This window comes from Andrena cerasifolii, chromosome 2, assembly GCF_050908995.1.
Source record: "Andrena cerasifolii isolate SP2316 chromosome 2, iyAndCera1_principal, whole genome shotgun sequence".
Classification (NCBI taxonomy): Eukaryota; Metazoa; Arthropoda; class Insecta; order Hymenoptera; family Andrenidae; genus Andrena; species Andrena cerasifolii.
Window position 1 is genome coordinate 11,770,875 of NC_135119.1, and position 25,930 is coordinate 11,796,804.

Here is a 25,930-nt window from a genome sequence, read left to right on the forward strand (position 1 = left end):
AATTTGCTGTGACATATTATCCTGCTCCACGATTTTATTTAAAGTGAAAAAAAATTGTAATACAAGAAAAGAATTATTTTTTAGTTTTTGGTGCATTTTTAATAAAATCGTTTAACATAACAATTTTTCTTTATATATTTCTTTTATTTTCCAGTTTTCAGTGTTTGTGGATTTATTTACTAATGTCCTTTATTGCGCTATTCAGTTTAACAGTTTGCTTAAACGCTATAGTGCTAAGTAATTATAGTAATTACTTATATTACATTGTTCATGTACATATATGTATATATTCCCTCGTACGACGGCCTCCATATGTGTATACTATCGACCGATTTCGCCCCAAGACAGAAACCGACGAATTCTATATACAACATAAAGGATATTTTACTGACTATTATCGTAACTATCATAATTATTTACGTGTCCGATCTTTTCTCGATGAATTTTGTAGTTAAAATCTTGATGCGACTAGCGAACCGAACGCAGCGACTTTTTGTCTTTTTAAAGATGAACGCGAGAGGCTGTTCCAAGTCGTTTGGATAAATTTATTGATGACTGGGTAATTTTTTAAACCCCTCGAGTTTTTTTCCCATAATTTTGTATTGTCATCCAAACTACGTACGCCTGTAAAGTTTCAAGTCTATTGGATAGTTGGACGTGGGTTAAAATTGAGTTTCTAGATTTCAACCAAACAAACAAACAGAGGATCGAAGCCGAATAAAATCGTTTAAATACAATCTTCAGATGGAACTTGGATAAGTAAACAACAGATGCCAAGGAATCGTGGAATGCATGCTCATTTCATCTCCGCTCAGGACACTTCCCTCTTCCCATCGATTCGTTGTGAATTCATGGCCGTTATTTCGAATGCCAAGCGTTCCTTCGAGAACCTCCACCTTTTATCGACACTTCCGAAAATCTTCTAAGAAGACTTAAACTTCGCCGCTTCCTCTTACGTAGATTGCAGATAATCTGTTTCTTTGAAAGGGCGAATTTCAATGAAAGTAACATCGATTCTGGGATACAAAGAAGCACTGGCGAATTATGCATTATTTTCTGTTAGAAATCTGCAGGGAAACTATGGCTAGCGCGATTATATTTTATTCATAACACAGAACATCCTACTTTTTTGAGGAATAAGAATTTATAGTAACCGCCGTCGCTTCAGCCGTAAAGCTACCCCTTGAATTGATTTATCACCCTATCCCTAGAGAAAGCATGAAAAGTCGCGATCGTAGATAAAATTAAAGCTCATGATGCCAGCGCATGGAAAATAGAAACGAAACCTTCGTTCCCCTTAGACACTATTTCAAATCATTCGCAACTTCTTTAGAGAATCTCAGAATGATTCCCCTGTATTTCCCAGTTACTCCCAACAAACCTCTCAAATATCGACGAGATCGAAAAAAAAAATACTGTATTATTAGAAAACTATTACTTCACTTAAGCCTCTAATCCAAGCATCGCATGTTTCGTTTCTCTTTCTTCCCAACAAGATCGTTCTTTCATCGAGTAGATTCCGCCTATCCCGAAACCGATCGATAGCTGCTCCGTTTCATATTCTTAAACCATCGGGGACGATGGCACCTGTACGGTTTACAGCTTTATGCCCCGACGCGACGACAGGCGGCCTCTTCATTTCTATTAGCTTCCCTTCAAGCTCCTTCACCCTTCTATCTCTCGCTAGGCCTTCTACACCAAGAAGCCCAAGAACCCGTGGCACAGCCTCGAATCCTCCCCTCGCCCTAAACCGCTCTCGTACCCGTTCATCCTTACCCCATTGTTCTTCATTCTCCGCCGCCCAGACTTCGATCTTAAAGGCGCACCCCTCGAGCCGCTTTCGAACCAGCGTCTAACTCGAAGGCCAGTCAATTATTATTCCCTGAGTTGATTCCAGGATCACGGGAACGATAAATATTTTCCATTCGATGCGAAAGCTCAAAGACGGAGTGGGCTCTCTTCAGCGGGATAAGATTGAACGTTCCCAGTGTGGCATGTAAGTTAGATTAAGATCATATCGAGGCTCGTGCAAACCCTAGATGCATACATCTTCGCAGGCCCCCCCACAGACGACGTAATAACAGTGATTTCTGCAGATCTTTCTGCTCGCGAACGTTTCCGTTTATCTGTGTTTCTGTTTAATATCAAACGGAGGTATAGGTATTTTTCTCTTAATTTAATGCGCTTCATAAATCGTCAGCTGTATCTCTGACCCGTGTTCTCGGCGCTCCGCGATATTACCATACAAATTTCTATCAGATGAATTTCTGGGAGAGATATCGAACGGCCGGAGAGGCGCAAATAACGGTGCATCGATAGGAGAAACAAATATACGCGGACGTTGCACGACGAAACAAAATAAGGCGATAACGTATCAGCCCGGGCAGGAAAGATAAATTATCTGCACGGTTATACGTACATTAAACGTGCGCGCGCTATATTTTAGCCGTTGTCAGTTTATCCGCGACACCTGCTACACCGAATCCCTCTTATTTCGACGGGTATCAGAGGGCAGGACAGCCTGGCCAGGGGATCCTGGATCGGAGAGATCGATAGCGCCAATAAAACGCCACTTTCGCCGCTATAAATCGAACTCGAGATCTTTTATTGCGCTTGGATATATATTTGCGTGCGGTAATCACTGATGGATAGACGAGACGAGACGATGTATGCCCACCGAAAAATACCTAAACCCCGTTTGCTATTTCGTAGCGCTTAATCCACCTGAATTTAAAAAAAAAACAAAAGCTGGTCTCTGACAAGGAAGTTTCGAGACTTCGGTAGATTTTTGATGACGCGGTTTCGTCGGGGGCGAGGGCGGCGGCCTTGTCTTGAATAAGAAACGACACGAACTTTCAAGAAGCCGCGGAACACCATAACTCACTCTGAATTGATTAAAGCTTCCATCAGCGCTGCCTGGCCTCCAAGCGATGGGAGAAGCTTTTAAACGATTAAATCGTTAATCTTTAGATCAACCCCTACTGATTTTGATGCACTTTTACGTTATAATTAATAGCGCTTGATCCCCAACCTGTTTTATACACCGTTGAAAGTGAGACACTCGTTCGGAGACATTCATTGCCGTTTTTAATCACTTGGACAATTCTGAGATCGGTAGTTTTAACGCACACATTTTTTCCCGCACAATTTCACGCGTACGAAAATCCCCGGCGAGCACTCGGCGACGCCTAAGAACACGGTTTCCATTTTCTGCGACAAAAATAGGACGAGTAAATGTTGATTCAGTTAATGGCGCACCCGTTTCGACTGACATTCGGTTCCATCAGCGCGACTGTACAGGGTGTATCATAAAGCGTACCTCCAGCAGAACCCGAAGGCAGAAACACTAACGAAGCGAAAGTTCATCTAATCGCTCTGAAATGGAGCTGCTTTAATATTCGTCTACTTTCAAATCCACTTACTACGCCCTGGTCAAAACACCATTCAACCTAAGGAAACGTCCACGGCCTTCAGAATTACTGTTCGAAAGGAAAGGACGAGTTTCAAACGAATCTTCGACGCCCACAAAAGTGACGAAGTTTCCTGCAGCCTCGTAAGTATGAGCAACGCTCCCCGCAGCATCTGCTAATTAGCCAGCGTCGAGACAAAGGGATGTAACGATGATCGCAATAATCTAAAACTTGAAGGAGTTCCTCCGCTGGCTCCTTTATCGCAGAATATGACAATACGAATCCAACGGGTGCCTGTCGCGCGGAAATGGAATTCGATGCGATATCGTGCCGAAGGGGACGTAAATTAAAATGTCTCCGTCGGAGGAGCGTATCGAGGGGAAGGTTTTTACCTTTTCTTCCTCCCCGACGTCCGTCGTCCTGCGTCTAATCTTTGCTTCCCCGCCAGTTTCGTGCCTTCTACCCAGCTCTCCTCGTCGCCTCTCGTTTTCTCCCTGTTCTCGTCTCGCAGAAATCACCCCCTGGCGTCTTTCGAGTTTCGTCTTCCGAGAGAATCGATTCCCCTGGGAGCGCTTTGGGAACACAGCCGCAACTTCTTTATAAAACGAAACCCCCTTCGAAAGGGCCTCCGCGTCCTTTTCTGTTCGGTTTCCTGGGCTTCGTTAAGGGAATTATAATATACACGCACAGTAGGTACCTACGTCATTAATTTTCCTTGATTTTGCTATATAAAAATTAGCCAATTAGTTGCTTTTGGTTTATTTATATCTGCATTGCAATCTCGTGTGTAATAAGAATCCACAGAATTTTGCTGATCAAGGGAACCTATCCCAATAGTTGATACAATTTCACGACTAAAGTTTCCCCCAATGGAAGTATGGGAGATTTCTTAAGTTCTCAAAAATTGTAGCGTGTTTCTTCGACTTCGTTGAACCCTTTCAACGCTAAAGAGTCCTTCATTCGGGACAAAGAGGTCCTCCAGAAATTGCAGCGCGTCGTTACGAAACGGGGTTTTCGCGGGAATATGAAATCGAGCGTATTATCAAAGTTTATTTGCTCGCGAAGGAAGAAAGCCCGGCCGTTCGGTCCCCGCGCGCGTTTATTCGAATTCTATAGGCACGGGACAATAAAACGCAGATGCCAAATTCAGGAGAGGCACTTTTGCCGATCTTTATTTTTCTGTTTCGCCTCTTTGTTCCCGGTTCTTTTTTATTTCGACCCTCCCGGCTGCACCGTCTCTCCCGAGACTCATCATTCAGTGGAGCCAATTCTCACCGAAGTGCCCCGCTGTTTCCAAAGTACTCCTGCATTCTTTATCTGAAGAAAAATATCTGGTATCGTGTGTCTTTAACTTGCGCAGAACTTCTAAATTAACTTCGGAATAAATACAAGTTGCTAGGGTAAAACTAGTACGCCCCATCTGACAAAATATCGACGCTATCGTCAGATTCGAACTTGCCTCAGTCGCCCACAACTGCCGCAATAATAATACGAGAAAATATTACGGCTTTTACAAAAATATACCGGAATTTATACTTTCTGCTTTCGGACCATTTGCGGTGCATACGAGAGAAATTCAATTTTCTAAGTAACTATTGTTTTCGCGATAAATTCATACATATGTTTCGAAAGTGGACAAACCAGCCTCTTTAAAACGTTATTGCCCAAACCTTTTTTCAGTACGTTGTTGCTAAATTTAAACCGGGGCGTTTTGTACTCCAGAATTTACAATATGCCCCAGGAAAGAATTTACAATACGGCCCACCTGAAAATCATATTTTTTCACGAGTTCTTTATGCCGAGTTACCTCTTAAATGAGCAGAAATTGGAACATTCACCTTATTGTTCAAAATTTTATTAAATATTGTTCTATTTTTGTTAATAGTATCTTTCATAATATATATTCTATAACATTTTGTTAAAAATAATAAAAAGTAATTACTTATTTATGTCGGGGCGTTTTGTCACACATGTGGAACGTTTTACCTGACAACTGTGTTACAAAACGCCCCACGTAAGGTTCAGGAAAATGATTATTTGCGGTTATTTCCTGTTATGTATTCTTCACAATTCCGGCGTAGTTGTGAAGAGTAATGAACACTTCCTGTGTTTACACAAAAAATTAAAATAATTATTAAAAAATATTGGTTTTATAAATCTTTCTTTAAAACTAGAACGTACTGTATAGTTTTACCCTACGTCTCTCGAGCAAAAATCTAAATTTGAAATGACAGTCCTGCCATTTACCCTCTGCATCCCTTTCTAATCGTGCTCCCTATCAGAATACACTTTCTTCCACGCACTCCACCTCGTTCTTCTCTGTTCCCTTTCGTCGCCCCGTCCCAGCTTCTACCCTCCCCACGCTTCATCTTTCTTCTCAATTTCGGCGGCATCCTCCAGAGGATTCAATTCCCCGCGGGACGCTTCGAAACTTCCCCGCGGCTTCCTTATAAAGCGAAACGTCGCCTGGAAAGGGTTGATATATTCTACGCGATTTCTCGCGAAAGCTAACATTCGTGGGCAAAGCGGCAGCTCTATCATTCAGGCTTCCCGTTCCACCGAAGTGAACGTGTCGACTCGATAAAATCGACCATCAACGGTGCACCTTTTATTCGACTCGTTGCGTATCATCGGAAAAATTGTATGAAAATTCACCAGTCGCGATAGGAACTACTTCCTGGGTGCTTCTAATTTCCTCATCATTCACTTTCAATTACAATTCAGAGTGTTTGCAATCATTCCCTCGGAAATTATTGACCCGCACTACTTAGGGGTCCGAGTATACGCACTACAGAGGAGAGAAAGGGGGGGAAAGGAGGAGTTGATGAAAGGGACGAATAAAATTTCTCTCTACGCAGTTCCACGGCCACTTCCTTTTCAGCAGAAGTCTATTACCGAGCTCTGCAAACAGACGTCCTCGGACGTAATAAAGTTAGAGCCGAGAGATGGCCGGAAGGGGGAGGCGAGCCGGCGCGGTGGCGAAGGTGGAACCGCAAAAGTTCAAATTGATTTTGCAAAACCGCGACCCGTTTTATGCAAATCCCGCTGGCAGGACACTTGACTAGAGGGTGTTTTCATGGTCCTCGGCTCTTCTACGTGCCGGGCACTGAATTATGGCCGTGATTTCCGGCGAGATGGACCTTCCGGTCTGGCAGAAGTCCAGTACTTCGCGAAAGTGCGCGGATAAATCAAAAGCGTTTTTCCAGCCGCACCAAGGCGTTGGTTTATTGCCATGTAAATCATTCGCGGCGGACAGAGACGCGTCGATCGAGAAATGCGAGTCCATCGTCGCTTTCGAGTAAACGTAACGGGTCACTTACCAGTTTTGTAAATGTGAATGTCTTAAACAAGGCTGCCAGTTGCTGGGATGCTCAGCTTCGTTTATCTGCTGTTCGTCTTAGTTAAGGGGTTATGCCTAGTCAGCTTTCGAAAAAGGACGCGATTTTCGGGAATTTTTTGTGGAATATCTACTGTGTATTTTTTTACAACTAAGGTGAATGTCCCAATTTCTGCTTATTTATAAGGTAACTCATAAAGAAGGTGTAAAAAATTTGTTTGCGATCAAAATTTGCAGAGTAATTGATTGATTCTTTAATAATAAATGAAACAATTCAAAAATTATTTAAGGAAGATATTTCAAGATGTTTAACTATTAGTGATTTGTAATTAAATATATAATGCTCTAAATGTCCGTATTTCTGCTCATGAAAAATAGCGATGTATGTATTGACCCAAGCTCGTGCAACAGTCGCGTAAATGTTTAAATAGTTTAGAATTATTTTGTTGCAACTGTAGTACAAACGTAACGCATATAATAATAAGAAAAATACGAAATGATCAGAAATGGGGATATGAGCAGAAATTGGGACAGTCACCTTATTCGCTTATTCGTGCGGTGTGCAAGTTTTCTCTCAACCGGATCATCTAAAATTAAAAATTCAAAAACATTCTGTTAATATATGGTTGAATTCGGTAGATGAACGAAGGTTTTTTAAAAAAGTTGATTTTTGACAAAATGGCGGCCGTTTAATGCAAAACCACACTCTTTTGATGTCTGAATTGTTCGTTTTTCGTTAATTAAAAATAGAGTTTTTTGTTAAAAGAAGAAATCCTTTGTTCATCTACTAGTCTCTAGTATATAAACGAGGTCTGAAAAAGATTATGCCGATCGACAACGGTTTCCGAAATATTTTGCTTACCGATATCAAAACAGCTTCCACGAGAATGGCTGAAGTTCGTTCATTTTTTAATGTTTATCTATAACAAAATTACTGAAAGTTCCTCCATATATATATATATAATGTTAATTATAAATTTTTTTTCTTGAACATGTTATAAAATTAACCAATAATTGTTTCACTAAAAAACAGAGTCGAATTTTATTTATACTAGTTACATTATATTTACAGTTTGTACAATGGTCTTACCTGAAAAACAGAGAAACGGCAATAAAAGTTAATTTTCACCTCTTCTTTATCTAACTTCTTATTAATTTTAATTTATAGTAAGTTAATTACGGATAATTATGGATTGCACATGTGCTCTACTTCCCTATCTCTCTCTAATTTTTTATGCTCAGTCGTAATTGATGCGCCACCTGTCAATCATACTCCGAAGCGTGCGCTGAGTATCCAAAGCGCGCTCAAATCCAATTAAAGAGGATATTTTCTCTTTACATATATATACTTTTAAAATAAGCGAATAGTTGTAAAAAAAAAAATATATAGTAGATATTCCACAAAAAATTCCGGAAAATCGCGTTGCTTTTCGAAAGCTGACTAGGCGTAATCCCTTAACGAGCCATCGTTAAGATAATTATATATTAAGATATCAGGAGAACAAAGAGTGCCTCGATCGAAGATGAAGCAGCATCCGATAGTGCCTCTGTACCCCAGCGATTTTTATTCAAAATTTTTGCTTATCTACCGCTCTGTCTCCTCGCCTGGGATGACAAACTTCTGTAGATAAAGATGACGAATGGAGGTTGCATATTTCCACGTTACCATCCCCGCCGAAAGAAAACTATTTCCTCTTCGCTCGAATTCCAGCTCGCTCCATAGGTGGTCCTGTATTCGCGGCGTGTAGCCGGGGGATCCCACATAGAGGCCGTCCAGGCTGTGTTATATAGCATTTTATTACCCCACCGTAGACTCGCCAGAAGTAATAGTACGAAATTTATAGGCACAGGGTCTCCGGGCGTTCCTTTCCACGGTGTAACCTATATCGACACGTTGTTATCTTCACTTACTAGAGCCCCCAGATTTCATTTCGGTTATTTATGAAAGCCTGCTCGCTGGCTGTATTTCATTAAGACGTGTTATACGCTGCTTTGAGTTTGTACCTCCTTCATCCTCGCTTCGCGGCGAACCTTCCGTGCGCATCCTCTGCAAACGAAAACAGTGGAGAGCAATCGATGATCGGATTAGTCACTTTGGAGCCGAAGTGCCTGTTTTCTAAATGACCAGCGTTGGTACGCGACGAATGATCGAGCACTGCGCCTCGACGCGACAAAGTTCTCTTGACTTCTCCAGCTGCTTCGCGCGTGCCCCGATGGTTTTAAGCAGATGTAGATTTATGCCTGGTAGACGAATTCCACGCGATCGCTGGGCAATGGAGAGCACTCGTGGAAAAATCATGCATTCGTTCGTTGACCCCTTTTGCATCCTGCTGACTCTTGGCAACGCGCGACGGCCCTCGAGGACACGGGCCCCACGTTCTAACAGAAAATCGAAGAAGCTCGTTGCCCGCGGTGCTTCAGATTCCGTTGCCCCCGGCTCTGCCATCGCTGTCACTAAATTTTCGTTCGTCCCAGGATCGATCGTCCGTCAGTCCTACCAAGTGAACCACTTTAAATCTGTTTAAAACTGCACGCCCGAAGTCACCCTTACTTTCCACGCTGTCTTGAATCATCCGCCTCGACTTCGGCTCGCGAGGTCCTCGAGTAACGCGCGTAGCGCCGTTTAACGCGTTGCCAGAAACCGGGAGGAAGCGGGATAAATTCGCATTAACGCGTCAACAGCCTCGAAGTCTGCAGTCGTACCGAGATCCGTGTGTTGCAGGGAGCAGCGAGGCGAGCACGTTTTCTAGCCCCGACGACCAATATACAGGGTCGTCTTGTACATATTTCCTGCATAATTTCGCGCTGGCTCCCGTGCCCTCAGTATGCGAAGCTTGTGGAAGCCCTCGAGATATCCGTGGAACTTAATACAACGTGCCAGAGCTTAGCTCGTCGTCACCCTTCCGCCGCGGAGCTGCGCTTTTCGGATCAGATATTCCCGGGAACCTGGTGTGAATCTCGACTTCGTTAGGAATACTGGAATCAGGCGAGTTAGGGGAATCGGTGGCTCGCTGAACAGACGAGCGAAGGTGCGGTTTTATTCGGCGCGGATGAATATTTGCATTTCAATCTGCGTTGTCGGCGCGACGAGTGGCGTGCAAGCTTCGAGATGTTTCGAGTGAAAAGGTACCGCGGTAACTCAGCATTGTTAAAACAGAGTAAGTCAATGCGTATGATTTTTCAGAAACCGAATTGCAAGTCTTTGGTTGATTTATTGGAATAAACTAGATGTAGAGTAAATGACTCAAGCGGGTACTTCTGAGGTGGGCAAAATGTAATCTAATTACAAATTACAAAGTACGATTAAACTGTAATTGTGTATTTGATTGCACATTATTTTCTGTAATTGTTAATTTACGTAGTTGACCATTTGGTTTTGTCAACTATCTAAATGAACGATTACAGGAAATAATGTGTAGTTAATTGCACAATTACGGTTTAATCGTAATTTATAATTTGTAATTAGATTACATTTTGCCCAACTCTGGAGTATTCCAGTGTAACTACCAGTTTTTCTACGCCATCTTCGGGAATTTATTTAACAAAAGCTGTAAGTTTATATTATCCGGCGTTTTGCCTGCATATTAAGGTATGTTTGAAGTAATAATCAGATTTTTTTAAACCTTTTTATCGCGCGTATACATAGCTATACGCGGCAACGCAAACTTCTTTAAAAACAATCTTTTCCTACGGGCGTTGGTGTGGAAACTATTCTAGCCATCCAAAAAAAAACTAAGGTTTATTTTCTTTATTATGTTTGTCGTTATGGTTAGAACCACAGAAGCCCCCTAACAATAAAATTTTACAGAATGACAGAATTTTTAAGAAAAATGGTCGATTTTTGCTGATAAATTTAGCTGTTTTCGTTCTGTAGAATTAATCTTATACAAGATAGAAACTCGTCCGAGGTTCCAACCATAGCGACGAACATAATAAAGAAAATGATCCTTAGTTTTTCCATTTCGGATGACTAGAACAGTTTCCACATCGACGCCTGTCGGAAATTTTTTTTTTGAAGAAGCTTGCGCCACCGATTATAGGTGCGATAAAAAAAAATTTTAAAAATCTGAGTATTACTTCAAACCTATATAAATATGCAGGCAAAACTCCGGATAATATAAACTTCCAATTTTTGTTAAATAAATTCCCGAAGATGGCGTTGAAAAACTGGCAGTTACACTGGAGTACCCCCTTAATTTTTCGAGTTAGTTTGTTTTATCGGTACACCCTCGTTGTATAAAAGTCAGTGCGGCACTCCGCGCCACTCACGAATGTACGAAAATATGTGATCGGTGTTAGTGACTCTCAGCTTTCCCTGAATTCTTGCGTCACACATCTCAGGGCGAGCCCGAAACTTGCATACATCTGAATCTAAGCACGTCCTCCGTGTATAAAAAACGGAAGCGCCTAAACGGGAGTATAACGAGCGTGTAGGCCTTTGAAGTACATTGTTTTCCACCTGATTTGTCCCATCCCCGGTTTCCACCTCTCCCCTTTCTCGCCACCTAATTATCGGCCCGAAAAGCTCAGCTGGACGTGACGACATCTAAAGCCCGCTCCTTCTTCCGTGTATGTACTACGTGGGATGTACGGAACACGCGCGGCGTAGGCCCCCTTTTGTGAGATTTTCGATAGCCCTAAAAGCGAGCTCTCGTTACGAAGGGGGCGGCAACGCTAATCAGGATCAAAGTTACGGCCCCGTGGAAAACGGCAAAGAGGATTTCGTTAGCCGGCGTAATGGCAACTTAAATAGTAGTCCACTCACGGTGAACGATGATACGGGTGTTTTTTATTTCCCTGGAATCGGCTAATCCGCCGGTACGGTGAACTGTGCCCAGCTTTGATCGATAAGGGAGGGCGGAGGGTGAGAAGGTTTTCGCCCCGATAACACGACTATTATTAGTATTACTATTACTGTCACTATCATTGTTATTATTACTATTACTGTCCATATCATTGCTAATATTATTATTATTAAGAGGCTACATAAACCTAGGAGGCGAATAAGTAGGACAGATTTGAAGAATTTTTTTTTTTGGTGAAGAAATGTTTTTATCAAGGAAACATTGTATACATTAGAAAGGTCATACTTTTGTCTATAAAATGTGAAATTTTCATTAAAAAAATCGGGGAAGAAGCCGCGTGGCAGCTGTTTCCGTACAAGTACAATGTTTTTTTTTTTTAAAAAACAGCGTATGCGGTAATCATCATATCTTCGCTGTTTTTCAACTGAATCAAAAAAGGAAAAATATTCTTAAAGTAGACAAAAAAACTGGTCCTTCTGATAGCCGATTTTATTTGTCAATTTGTCGCAAAAGGGCGGACACAGAAGTCAACTATATGACTGAATACATATGCCAACCATTTTGCGACAAATTGGAAAAATTCGGGAGGACTAGTTTTTTTTGTCTACTTTAAGAATAATTTTTCCCTTTTTGATTGAGATGAATCAGACGCAGTTACCGCAGACGCGTTTTTTTTAAAAAAAACGTTGTACGGAAGCAGCTACTACACATCTCCGTCTCGGATTTTTTTAATGAAAAGTTCTTTAATAAAAACATTTCTCCGCCGAAAAAAATTCTTCAAATCCGTCCTACTTTTTCGCCTTCTACTTAGGCGTATATAGCCCCTTAATATTGTTATCGTCACTATTATAATAGTTATTAGCATCTACCTACGTCATCGTTAGCGCCACGAGAGTCGGAAGAGCACGGTCAGGCCTAAAACCCTTTTCTCCCCATCCCTTCCCCTTCGAGTTTTCCTTTACGATAATTCCCAAGCAGCTATTTAGTCACTCTGACTTCGACCACCAGAAGGTTCTTAAATAAAACCAACCTTAAAGAGCCCTTGGAAATTCTTATTTCTGGAACCCAGTATTTTAACGGTTCCAAACGTTTCAGCTGATTCCGTGGCAAATTGCATCCCTTAACTGACAGTGGAATTTATATTTGTATTCTCTAAATCGACAGACTAACTTTATCAATAACTATCACTAAACATTGCTTTGCACATAATACATCTCCACCCTTCCTCAAGCAAGTGCAATGCTTCAAAGACGAATGTCCCAGAATTATGCAGGCGGCCGTCTCGAAGCACTTTTATTCGAAGAAACTCGAGTTAAACCGTGCTCGCGATCTCCCAGCGCGAAGCGGTGCATTCGGTGGCCAAGTATCTGTGTGGTCGTCTTTGAAACTGATACGGGAAGTTCTCAGGACCAGGAGACAAGCAAGGGACAAGCACGTGTTGCATTTCGGTTGACGTGCATGCCGAGCGTTACTCGGCCCTGCGAATAGTTTACATGCAAACGAGCTGGGCGTGTTCGCGCATGCTAGAGCACGTGTACATTTTCGGGGCGCGTCGACTAAGTTCATGCATTTCGAGTAAATTTGGAACAGACGTCGGCGCCGCAGTCCGCCGTTTCAATTATTACTCATCGCTCGGTGCTGCATATTTCCTGGCGAATTTCTCCTCCGTGCTCGATTCAAACTTCCCCCAGCGAAAATTGGAATCCGCTTTTCACTTCTAGCTTATACGAAAAAATCGGTGGAAAGAATTCTCATAGAGGTGGTTTGAAAAAACATCGATCGGCGACGTTGCACGTTTACAGTGCACCAATTAATATCAATGCAACATATGCAAATTGACCGGTCCTTGTTAGTTCGCTCGCTCCAATCGACAGCTGTAATGTCGCATTGTTCCATAGAAACCGGCTGTAGACATTGCAGACAATGTCTATGAAGAAATTCTCGTCCCATGCTATTCCGTTCGCGTCGTACAACGATACTGCAACTGTAACAACCGCGTCTGCGCAGCATTTTGAATAATTAATATTAAGACAGCATTCGAGGTGATCACAGGTGCGATTATGGTTGTAGCAAGGATAAAGTAAGGTGATCGTTGGAACGTTACCAAGGTATCGATCAAGTTCTGCATCTTATTATTTACATATTCCAGTACGGCTTTACTGCTGGGCACTATTTTTTACCGATCGCTCGCGCGAAAAGTTACACGAAATTCGTTTAAAGTAAATTGTGTATCATCTGATAGGCATTAATTTAAATTATCAATTACTAGTTAGAAGAAGATGGCGTATTCTTTCAAATTTAAGAATTAGTAAACTAGTAACTATTCAAATGAAAAAAGTATATCAAATTTTTTTTAAGTTAAACGCTTCTATTTAAAATGCACTAAATACTAAAAAATAATTCTTTTCTTGTACTACAATTTCGATGGTGTTTTTTTTTCACTTTAAATAAAATCGTGAAGCAGGATAAAATGTCAAAACAAATTCATTTCGACGCTTGATTCTGTATTAAATTGATTCATATTATGTTATTACATATACTGCTCCAAGATTTTATTTAAAGTGAAAAAAAGCACCATCGAAATTGCAATACAAGAAAAGAATTATTTCTTAGTTTCTAGTGCATTTTAAATAAAATGATTTAACTTAAAACTTTTTTTATATATTTTTTTATTAGTCGATTGAATTGATTTGATTTGTGATTGTAGGCTGATTTCAAGTCGTTCGGATTTGTGGTTATGGGTTGTATTTATTGATGACTGGGTAATTTTTTAACCCCCTCGGGATTTTTTCATAATTTTGTATTGCCATCCAAACGACGTACGCCTGCAAAGTTGCAACTCTATTGAATAATTGGAAGTGGGTTAAAATTGAGTTTTCGAATTTGAACCAAACAAACATACATTCATACAAACAACCACAGGATCAAAGCTGAATAAAATCGTTTTAAAATATGTGTCGCAATGAATTAGCCCTGATTATAAATTTTCTAAACTTGTACATAAATTTCGTGTATTCAAATCCTCTCCTCTATCTTACTTACCTCTCGCATGATTTCTAAAAAAGTATATGTGCCTTTCCTTGAGAATTTATTTCTCAATTAATGCAGACATAATTACATTGTACATTGCAAAAAATATTGTCGAGCAGTATATTCTGCATTCTCTTTAATAATATCGAACTCAAATCTCACATACTTCACTCCCAAAAGTCTGAAAAAAATTCCACTTAATTTCGCTGCAACTATAGCCAAGGATGCAGCCTTAACTACACTTTCTGCTCTGTTCGGAACAGCCTCGGTATTTCACGAGCCGTAATTCATTTACAGATTTCCTCTGCACAGAGAGAAAGGAAGACAGGGGGAAGGGGGGAGGAAAAGCAAACGAGCGAAATTAAGAGTAAGAAGTAACAAATTGTTGTTATAAATATCGCTCTGGGAGCACGGGGATTAAGCGAAGGGTCGGCCGCGGGATACGAAGCAGGATCGCCAGTTTGTTTCGCATTTTCCGCGGTACCCGAGGCTCAAGGAATATTCCGCGAATGTAGCGGTAAATTATAGCAACGTGTCAACCGGCGGATAATAAATCGCCGTGGTGTACGCGCATTAAAGAGCTGCACCAGGAGCATTAAAAGGCGGCGCTGGATCTTGGACGCCGGTGCAATCAGCATTCCAGATACACTACCGCTTTGATACCATAATCGCCGTAATTGCGGCCACCTCCTCCCTTCCCCCTTGTGTCCTATTCATCGCTACTTCGTAACTAAATCGTAATCCGAATCGTTATCGGGAGGGAGAAAGGCGGAGAGAGAGGGGGAGAGGCTCTCCATGTTCGCGCGCGTAATATTATAATTGCCTGGCCGTTAATCGGAGCTGAATTATTTGATCTTCGGCGAGATTGCCAGGGGGTAATTGAAATCTAATATACGATCTTGCCAGGAGGAAGTTCGATCGCGCAGCGAGCTCTTACGGTAACCTCTGGATTAAGGAGAGAATTTTACTGCGAGCAAGAAAGCCGCGGTCAGGAGATAGCGTAGGAGAGTATCTAGGATTCCGTGGGTTATAGAGGGTTGCAGAGAAACTGGTGGATTGAAACTGTGTTAGGGATTTGGATCGATGGAGATTCGTTAGAGGAACCTGTTGCGAAGATCCAGAGGATCTTAAAGTTTGAGATTAAAATTTGCTTCAGTGTTTGTTTCGTTTTCAACGTCGCCAAGAATATTCTAACTTGCTTTGAAAGTGGTATTAAATTGCTTGCCTGCTAGCAACTGTTTCAAAGGAGCCATCCCCTCCAGTGTGAGCAATTTCGTTGAACCTGATCGCGGCAGTTTTATTTCTAACTCTTTGCCCATAACTCAAAGGGAAATCCCTCAAACGAAACAAGCCAGTTTGCGTTCTTGACGGTTAGATTTTCATTAGCTGTACCTGTGAGGGTGGAGCGAGCTTTACGAGGGCGAGGGCTGAGCTATCCACGTCGGTTGCGAGCCTGACTTTAAAGTGTTTCTCGCGCGCGTTTCCACGCGGAAATTAAAAACACGTGTCGCCGACACAAATGTCGCTTTGATTTCGTACCTTCGTGCCTCGCATCTGGCAGAACATCAGAGGGCCAGCTAATAATTCATCGGGAAAACGCTGGGATTAACGGCGTCCAGCGATGTAAGCGCCATTATGATTTGAGGGGTGTCGAAAGATGAATCGCGCGATACCTCGCCGTTCAGAATCATTTTCTCGGGACAAACTATCCACGTGGCAAATGGAACTGATTATTCCGTATCCAGCTGATTAATTTGACTGGAACATTTCAGAGCTCAATATCGAACTCTCGCGCGCCGATTTTAACGAGACTCTGCGCATTTGCAGAATAGTAAAAAATACTTGAAGGGGTGAAAGCTGCCCCTAAAGTTGGGGGTCGGAAATATATTCCCTGGAATATTCAAAACTATTAGGCGAAGGACAAATTTTTTTGAAGCGTGAGTTTTTTTAAAGACGAATATAGACTCCTGCACAGTTTCTTTAGAAAATTTCAGAAAACATGTTTTTCACCCCCGACTTTAAGGGCTCTTTTCACCCTTTCAACATGGATGATTACTGATAATAAAAAATACGCGTCAAATGTTTTTCACAAAGTCGGCGTGATCAGCAGTTTCTTGAACTGTCCGATGAATTTTTTTAAATATACACTTCGCTTTAATCATCCCCTACTGCTCAATTAGACCCATTTAGCCTACCCAACGGTTGATTACGAATTTCGTCCCGCAACAATCATTGAAGCAAAGCCGAGGATCCAAAGGCGCGGTACGTCTGCAAAGTGCCACTCGAAATGTATGAATTAATCAAAGAAAGTTCGCAGTAGGACCAGCAAGAAGATTACAGAAAGCGGCTCGGAACTCGACCAGTTATGTGGTTCGTCGTGATATTCCGTTTCACCGGTTCACTTAATCTCCCCAAGCGTCTCGAGCAACATGTATAAATGATTCGTAAATCCTCCAAGTTCATTAAGATTTATGGTAACACGTTTTGATGGAGGATGCACGGGGTATGTATCCGCAGCATGCAGAGGTGGGAAGAGTGAAAGACGACCGGGTGGTGAGGAAGAGGGAAAGAGAAGGGGAACGAGAGATCTTACCCTAAGGCGCTCGCATTTAGAGGCACGAATGCTTCACACGTATTTCGACACCAAAGAGCCGTTGTCGTCTTTGGGGTAAGTCGCTCCGTAGTAAGTGGCTGGCACGCTGCAAAGGACACCCTTCCTTTCGGCCCGCGACCTCTTGCGTATGCAAAGCGATCATATTTCGCGCTGAAAGTCTATTAAATCACCTCGCGCGTTCGCGAGTCACTCTCCGAGGCGCGCGCTCTCCTGTTAATTAGTCCAGTGAAATTAGATGGAAATATAGCCAATCTGAGGGATAATTCCCAGCAAGCCACAAATTTGTACGGGGCCTTTATTTCGTCGGTTTAAACAGTATGTCAAAAGTCCCCATTAATCCGACATCTGTTAAAAATTTTACAGAGGATCAAAGGTAAAAAAAAAACAGTTTCTCGCGAATAGCTCGTTACCTATCAGTTTTACGGCAAAAATAGTTATGATGAAATCTGTAGCTCAGGAAATTGTCTACAAAAAAGGTTCTATGCGTTTTTTCGTAGGAGTAACCATTTTCGTGTATGACAGCTTACAATGTTTCAACCCTCATACTTTTGATAAGGGAAGATCCCGAACCCGGAAAATCAAAAAATTATGAAACTTTGTGAATATGAAGGGGGTCTACTCCTAAGTACAACGCAATTTTGCTTGCTGCGCAAATTTACTCCGAGAGGGTGAAATTGACCCCTGAAAATCCGACTATTTTCCGATTTTGTATTATAATTCGCAAACTATAAGAACTTTGACAACTGGAACTTACCAAATGATAGTCCTAATGAAAAGAGGTAACTTTTTCCTGAAAATTTTTTTTCTCACTCTTACAGTTTGCGAGTAATAACATAAAATCGGAAATTTTTCAGGGGTCAATTTCATCCTCTTACAGTAAATTTAGGCAGTAAAAAAAATTGCGTTGTACTCAGGAAGAAATTCCGTACATATTCAGAAAGTTTCATAATTTTTTGAATTTCCGGGTTTCGGGATCTTTCCTTATCAAAACTGTGAGGGTTGAAACTTTGTAAGTCGTCGTACGTGAAAACGGTTACTCCTACGAAAAATTTCATAAAACATTTTTCATAGACAATTTCCTTAGCTACACATTTCGTAATAACTATTTTAGCCGTAGAATTGATAGATAACGAGATATTCGCGAAGAACTGTTATTTTACCTTTCTCACTCTGTAAAATTTTTAGTAGATGTCGAATTAATGGGGACTTTCGACATATTGCTTAAAACGACGAAGTAAAGTCCCCATAAAAGAATTTAGCTTCCTCAGAATTATTCCGCAGGCAGGTCCTAATTTCACTGGACAATAACTCATAGCCGACGATGCGGGACAAACCGAAATTCCATTTTATACTCCTCAATCCGTGCGACTTTCGTTTCAATGAGGAAGAAGCCCGAGATAAGAGTACGTTCACCTTGGACTCTTTCCTCGAAAAGGAGCACGGACGCGTTCACGTGGCGGAGGCTCAGGTGACAGCCGTTCCCGTTTCATCGATCGTTCGCGGGTGCGCGGCTGATGCGCCTTCAAGCGAGATTTAATCTTTTCTCGGCAAATCGAATAAATTCATTCTGCCGAAATTAACATTCCCTGAGGAGAGCGTCGCAGGAGGAAGAGATACAGAGGCAGACGGAGGAGAGAAACAGAGACAGAGAGAGGGAGGATGGCAGACGCGAGGTTTTCTCCGGGGCATAAGAAAATCGGCTCGAGCTGTCGTCCCGTAAACGTTCCAGGGATCGAGTTAACCGTCTGATTACTCGAGGGCGACGCGGACCCGAGACCTTACCCTTGTTCTCGTTCACCTCCCTGTTCACTGGAAAATGGGCGTTTGCAATTTAACGGAATCTCTGCATATAGAGTGGGCTCATCGCGGCGGTTCTGTACTTTAAATGACGTCCCGGAAGTCCCTGTACTAATTCTATGGGTCTTCCAATGGATCCCGCGCACACTGTCCTCGGCCCCCCTTTCGTCCACCGTGAAGGGGTTCACCCCAAGACAGAGGCTAGTTACACAGGGGCCAGCTTGTTATAATTGCACGGGCCGGTCTACTTGTTCGCGTGCACCGAAAACCGATACGTCTTGTTCCTGGCGCGGATCCCGCAGGATTTAATTAATCGTCAAGCGAAATCCATAATTTCGCACTTGGGAATCGGCGAAGAAATTCTTGATAAGGTAGGCACGGACCAATTGTGAGGGGAGAATGATGAATTGGCGGTTGAAAGAGAAATACTTTGTGCTAGAGTGGATAATGTTCTAACGTTGGCTGCGAATCACCAGCCTGGGATATTAGACGGAGTTGGTGATTGAAAGGTTCGAAGGAGGTGCGCTGAGTTTTTATAACGCCAGGGTAATTGGTATTTGTTTCGATGTCGAAACTGCACGAGAAGGAAGAGTGAAAGTTCAGAGAGGCAAGAATAGAGGACACTTAATCTTGACTCCTTGCAAAAGTTACGGCGAAAGGAGCCTAGCTTTAAATCGTTTCTTGTTTATCCTAGCCTGACGGGTTCATAATTATTCAGGGCGCAGGGTGCGCCATTAATCCGGGGAAAACCAATACTTTCCCGATAATGTCGGCCATGGTCATTCTGGAGAGCCTTTAATACAGATTTACAAGTACACGCGAGCTGGCAGGGAAATCCTTGCACGTGTATACAGGGTGTATTGCGAATCAACTCTAGAAACAAGCGGACTTTCCTTACTATCCCTCGAATCTCCGTGTACCTATATTCCGAACCTCCATTTAATTTCTAACAACTAAGGAACACTCTTCTGACCAACGTCGCACACAATCCAGCTAACTTGAACTTTTTATTCCCCGCGCGCTACTTTATCGCACCAACGTCCCACAAATTCTACCGAACTCAACGTGTCTTATCAGCGGATCGCTAACGAACGCGGGAATGCGCGGGCGTCCATTTAGCAAATGATTTTCGTCGAATTGAACGAGTGGCGCGTGGTCAGGTCGCGCGGTTAGCGGCGCGCGGTACACCCGGTATAATTTCGCTCGCTCGCGACAAACAATAGCCAGGCGTGTGGAGTACTAAAACGTGGACTCGCCGAGGGGTTAGAAAGGGTGAATTGCAGCTACGTGCCCCCGCATACGAATCGTCCCCCCCGGCCGCGCGTTGTGGAAGCGTCGCTGGGTGCCTGGAGGACCCCTGAAACCGTCGCCGCCGCTTCGAATCTAATGGATTGCACCGATACTTATGGTCAAATCGCGACCAACAGCCCTCAGAGACCGGCACTCATTACCATTCCGCTCGGATGGCCCCAATGAGCGCTTTTGATAATCAGAAATGCCTTGGCGTACACCAAAATTGCAGAGAAATTCGTGATTGGGGAAATTCAGATAATATACTTCCTGAGCACTCCGTTACTTTCCATGGCAATGCATTCACAGCTGTCTCATTTTTCAAACAGAGAGGGTGCAACTGAATGGGGGTGTAACTCTGTTTGGTATAACTTAAGCTGGCAGTGTGTCTTTTGGTGCATTTTCTGCTAGCGGTAGTGAAATGTATGCAAACTTTGAACGCAAGCAATTCTAATATCCCTTTCTAGATAATTGAGAATCATCGAATTCAAATTTGTCCGCGACGATGCTTCCATATTCCAGGAGACACTCCAGTATTCGAGTAACCTGAAGATATATGAGCTAATAGCCTGTTCCTATTATATAATATCTGCGTGCTCTTCTGGAACCCGTGGATCCTTTATAGTTTATGAAACAGAAACGCAAAAATGGTGGTTCTCCGCCCTCGTAAGCCCCGGGTTCGCCGAGTTATCTCAGGGAGCAGTTGCTGGTTCGATCCCGAATCGCGCATAGATCGGAAGCTTACGGTCGACCGTTTCTCAATTAACTTTCGCGGCCAGAAACGCAACGGGAGCTGGGAACTTTCCCTGTAACTTTCAGCGGGATATTCCCTACCCGTAATTCCTGTTGCTCGAGTTTTAAGCTGCCTTAACAGGGGCTTAAAGTTCCTCGAGAGATCACGCTGTACGTGTACTTAGAGATTACGAGAACGCGGATGGGCGATTCGGATTCCCAAAACCGAGAAATACCACGACCCCGTGCCGGTTTCAACTGCTTTTCCGTGGACTTGCACGCTTTTGCCGGCGGGAAAAGCTGCGACTGGACAACGCTGAATGTTGCCATAAACTCCGAATGGTTTTCAAGCTACGGAACCGCGTCCAGCTTATGCTGTCGTTATCATCCTCTTGTTTTTCAAACGTTCGTTAATCCATGCAGTGTTCAAAACATCCATTGTGTACTAAATACTAACAGTGTGTTTTCTATTATAACCCAGCGAGTACAGCAATAGGCAACGGAGCCTGGGCAGTGACTTCCGCCGAGTTCCACCAACTGAATGGTTCAGAGGTCGAAGAGATTTAAGGGTTCGAAGTTCCTAGGCGAGAGTGCAATTCCAACGCGAGTTTAATCCAATTTTCATCGCCAGCGTTCAAGTTGTTCACGGTGCCGAAGTTCGCTTGCTTCTTCTTCGCAAAACAGACCTAACATGAAGGGGTAAGGGGGAAACAGAGGATGTCACAAAACAGCTTTGCCGAGAAAATTAAGTTGTAATACTTCAGAGTACTTATAGTCCATCAGTAAAGGAACAAGTGTTAGGCGATGCGGTATTTATTTACATCTTGCGAAGCCACGCGCGAGGCACGATCGCTGCGTAGAGCAGGCCTCGCGACCCTTTGTTATTCTCGACGCTCGCTCGAGCGCCGGAGCATCTGGCAACATCGCCGGAGCGTCGAACCGTCGGCGCTCGCATTTCGAAGAGGAGTCATCGAGCCAAGCTCGAGTAGGGAGCACGTCTAAAATATATTATAGCTACCTTATAACCATCACCACCGTGTATTCACTCTTTCTCGCTCTCTCTCTCTCTCTCTCTCTCCCTCTCTCTCACCCACACAAGGTTCAATGAATTTAATTTTCTTATATAATTTTCTTCTTAAATAATTCCTTGCTTTACCTTCAATTTAGTTCCAGTGCAAAGTGGGCATTTCCTGGTTTTAACCAGTACACCAAATCTTTAACGTTATCTTTATAACCCTTTGTGATTCGAAAGTTCGGTACTCCCAGTTGCCACCAACAACATCTGAATATATAAAGCAGAAAGCTTCTATATGTTTGTGTGTTTGTCTGTCGCCTAAAAACTTTCGAACGATAAACTCTGGGATCAACAAATTAAGCCTCATTATGCCTGACTAATCCAGATGAATGTGACGATTTTCACAAAAAAAATAAAAAAAAATATTATTTTTTATAAAATCAGAATCTAAATTTTGGGCGAAGCCAAGTAGTAAAGGTAGTATGCTATAAATCGCAAAATCATGAAAAATGGACATTCCTGTTTTCCCCTTGCCCTTCATATTGAAGCGCAGCTTCTGTCTTCGTCTTCCCAGAGCGTCCAGAGCTGCAGGTGCAGATAGAGGCACAAATATGTCAACCCAGATCATTCTGAGTGATTAGTCGTTCGACTATCCGTTCGCATTATGTAAACCGCCGGCTGGGCGTCTCTATTAATCGTTTTGATAAATCTGCTCCACGGTTGCCATAACGACGCCCGGAAACCGAGCTGGCAGTAGATTTCGGGCAAAATCCACTAATCTCGCCGCAGAGAGCATTCCTCCAAGAAGCTGGAGAAGCAATTACTGTTGTGGTCATAAGGCACTTGGCGCTCGTTGTCTTAGTCATGCTGTAATCCGAGATGAACGTTCCTCCCTGAGGCTGCAGATAGTTCATCGTATCTCATTACGCGTTGTTTGACAGCGAACTCCGTGCAGAGCCACCCTCTTTTCCGTTAATACGAATTCTCTGTGTACCGAGAAGCACTTATCGTTGTATTTAACGATTGTTTACTCGCTGTTTCAGGAAAGTTTGGAGGAACGAGTGCAAGAATTGGAGCAGGCATTGCAAGCGGAACGGGTCGCAGCGCAACGCGATCGAGCGACCATCACGAAGTTACAACGACAGATCAACAAGGTGAGTGAAGCGAGGAACACCGTTCTCCGTACTCGCTTTCAAGATGCTCGCGTAGTCTGCTACCGTTACATCCGACACTGCGTCGCCAATTCGTGTCAGATAACAGGAACCCTTCGTACACCCGAAGCACTACGTTCCACGTAACCGTAATCGCTCCTCTCCCCTTTCCTCTGATTTATTCCGTGTTATGTCATTTCGACCGCGACGCGCCTTTAACGCCTGTAATCGCTTCCGTCTGGCTTGTCTGGCCCGGTCTCGCGGAATCCGCTGAATTATCTCGCACAGCTCTGCGGATCAGCCGCCGCACTGGCCGGCGAAACACCAGCGGCAACGCGATACCTCGAGAATCCCGCTGAAATTCGAACGCCTCGAACAATCTGCTCCCGCTGTTTTGACGGGAACGGAGCGTAACCATTCTTTTATGCCTGTCGAGAGTTTTTATTTCGGCTTTGAGAAAATGAGCGTTTAATCTTCGAGGTACAGAAAAGTTTGAGTCTTTGACATCCAAGTCTCAGGGGAGTTCAACCCCACAGCCCCTTAATCTCCGGTAAAATTAGGATGTAACGTCACGATGATAGGCCAAAAATGGTAGAATCACTTTGGAGGCGATTTTAATGAAGTTTATCAACTTTATTAAAAATGTAACGTAAGGTACTAATGATATGCGTAAAGAAGAACAAAAAATATGTTTTTCAGATTTTTTAACAAAAATCCAAATTCCATTTGAGTCATCCTGCGGTGGAATTTTTTACGTCCACACCGTTGGACCTAGAACAAAAAGGCAAAAATATTTGTAATCTACACACTAAATACTAGAGAAGTACCGAAGATTTCGAAAAAATATTGACTTTTTAAGAAAACTTACCTTTTTTGCTAGAAAATTTCAGGTAATGAGAAAATTCAAATGTTCGTAATTCCTTCAAAAGTCAATATTTTTTCCAAATTTTGTTTTTGTTCTTTTTTGGTTTTCTTTAGGTATACATATCATAAGAAAGTTCATAAAGCTCATAAATTTCTTTAAGGGGTCATTCTACTTTGAACCGCCGAAAAATTAAGCTATTTTTAAAGATATTTTTCTCAGTAAATGCAACATATAATGAAATAAATCTCTTTGGTATTTATTAAGCTACTCTTATATTATACAAAAAAAATTAAAAAGAATTTTTGCAGTTTGATTTAATTGTTTTTTACAGTGTCAATATGGCACCTAAAAAAAAAAGAAAATGTTCACGGCGTAGGTGATTTCCCGGCTCAGGCTTATCCGAAACAAAAAATTCCAAAAGATTCTTAATCTGCATGAGTGTCGCTATAGCCCCTAGCTCAATTAACAATTTTTCATTGAGTAAAAAATTCACAAAGATTGCTCATTTTTTCGGCCGGCTGACCAGAGTACCTTAAGTGGCTGTCTGAACCAAACTGTCTAATATTACTAATAACCCGTTCCGGGCGGGTTACAATCCCTGACTCTGACCCTCTCGGACTGTGATTTCCGAAATAAGTAGTTTAAACCCGGACGGTTCTATTTCCCACGCCCAGTGCTCGAGGTCCGTAAGGAAGGGAGAGCCGTTGGGGCAGCCATGCGTCTTCGAGGAAGGCATAAATTCGCCGCTGCGGCGGGGTGGCCCAGATGTAATCCCGTTTATCCCATTTTAATCTGTTTCTGTGCCAAATATCCGCGGCGTCGGGGCGCGATTCGAATTCGCGGGCGAGATCGCGCGGCGGGTGGAGGATGATGTACGACAGGGCCGTTGTTGGCCTGCTCCTGACGTGGCCGGGGCCCTTTTCCACCGCCTCCCCATTTGCGAGCCTATAAAGTATCGTGACAAAAACAACCGCGGGCAACGAGTGGAAAAACGGGAAATACACTACCGGTGTAATCTCGCATGATTTATGCAGCTTTTGCAGCAGCCGCCGGTGGAGACCGATGGCCCAGTCCACCCCCACCCCCCTCCCTCGTTCTAGCGTTAAAATTATTTATTTCCCATCGATGGGCCGCGTGATGAATCGGGGCTTGAACGATTCCGCGAACGCGGCGAGATTGATTGCCGCGACTTCGGTTTAAATCGAAAACGCGATGAAGCTTGGTGGCCGAGCGACGGAGGACACGTCATTCCGTGCAGATTCGCAGTTTCGGCTGCTGGCGATAACAGGCTCCTTCTCCGTGTAATTATTCAGCAGATTTAATGATGGCAATTGTAGTTCCGTGGGTCAGTCGCGGCTGAGATTAGGGTACGCTCTTAGTTCGAAATTGATAGGAACTATGGGGAGAGGAAGTTGCTCGGAAAGTTCCTTAGTCACGAAGTACCGGCACAATTTTCGGCGACACGCGAAACTTCCACTTTTGCAGATCGGATCTACCGAATTTCCATCCAAATTGGAAATCAGCGTGAGAATTAGGGAGATTCGGTTCTTATCTCGGCTCGCTGAATGGAGTCGAGTAGAAGCTAGACACCGTCGTTTTGTCCCGCCGGTTTCTATTTAATTCATACTGGCTTCTGGATAAAATTTCAATCGTACACGAGGGAACTTCGGGAATTCGATAGCGGAAGAATCGTTCGAATCGGTCGTGGGAAATTTTAGTTTTAATGCGGCATATGTTTCTAAAGGTATTTCGGGCGATACCTAATCTCCTTTCAGAGGGAAATTTTTATTTAAATGCTTTTTAGGATAAAAGGGATCTGCTTAATCGAGTGTTGACTTCACTCTGGCTCTGTATGAAGATTAAGAGGCCGTTCTTCGTTGAGAG

The 25,930-nt window shown here is 42.9% G+C and overlaps 1 protein-coding gene across 7 annotated transcripts in view; it reads left to right on the forward strand.

The window, feature by feature from the left end:
• LOC143366420 (uncharacterized) overlaps positions 1-25,930 on the forward strand; it is a 370,747-nt gene that overhangs the window by 246,604 nt on the left and 98,213 nt on the right. For all 7 annotated transcript variants that reach the window (XM_076807497.1, XM_076807498.1, XM_076807499.1 and 4 more), the window contains exon 5: positions 23,074-23,184. In XM_076807497.1, the coding sequence (XP_076663612.1) occupies positions 23,074-23,184 (111 nt within the window). The remainder of the gene's footprint in view (positions 1-23,073; positions 23,185-25,930) is intronic.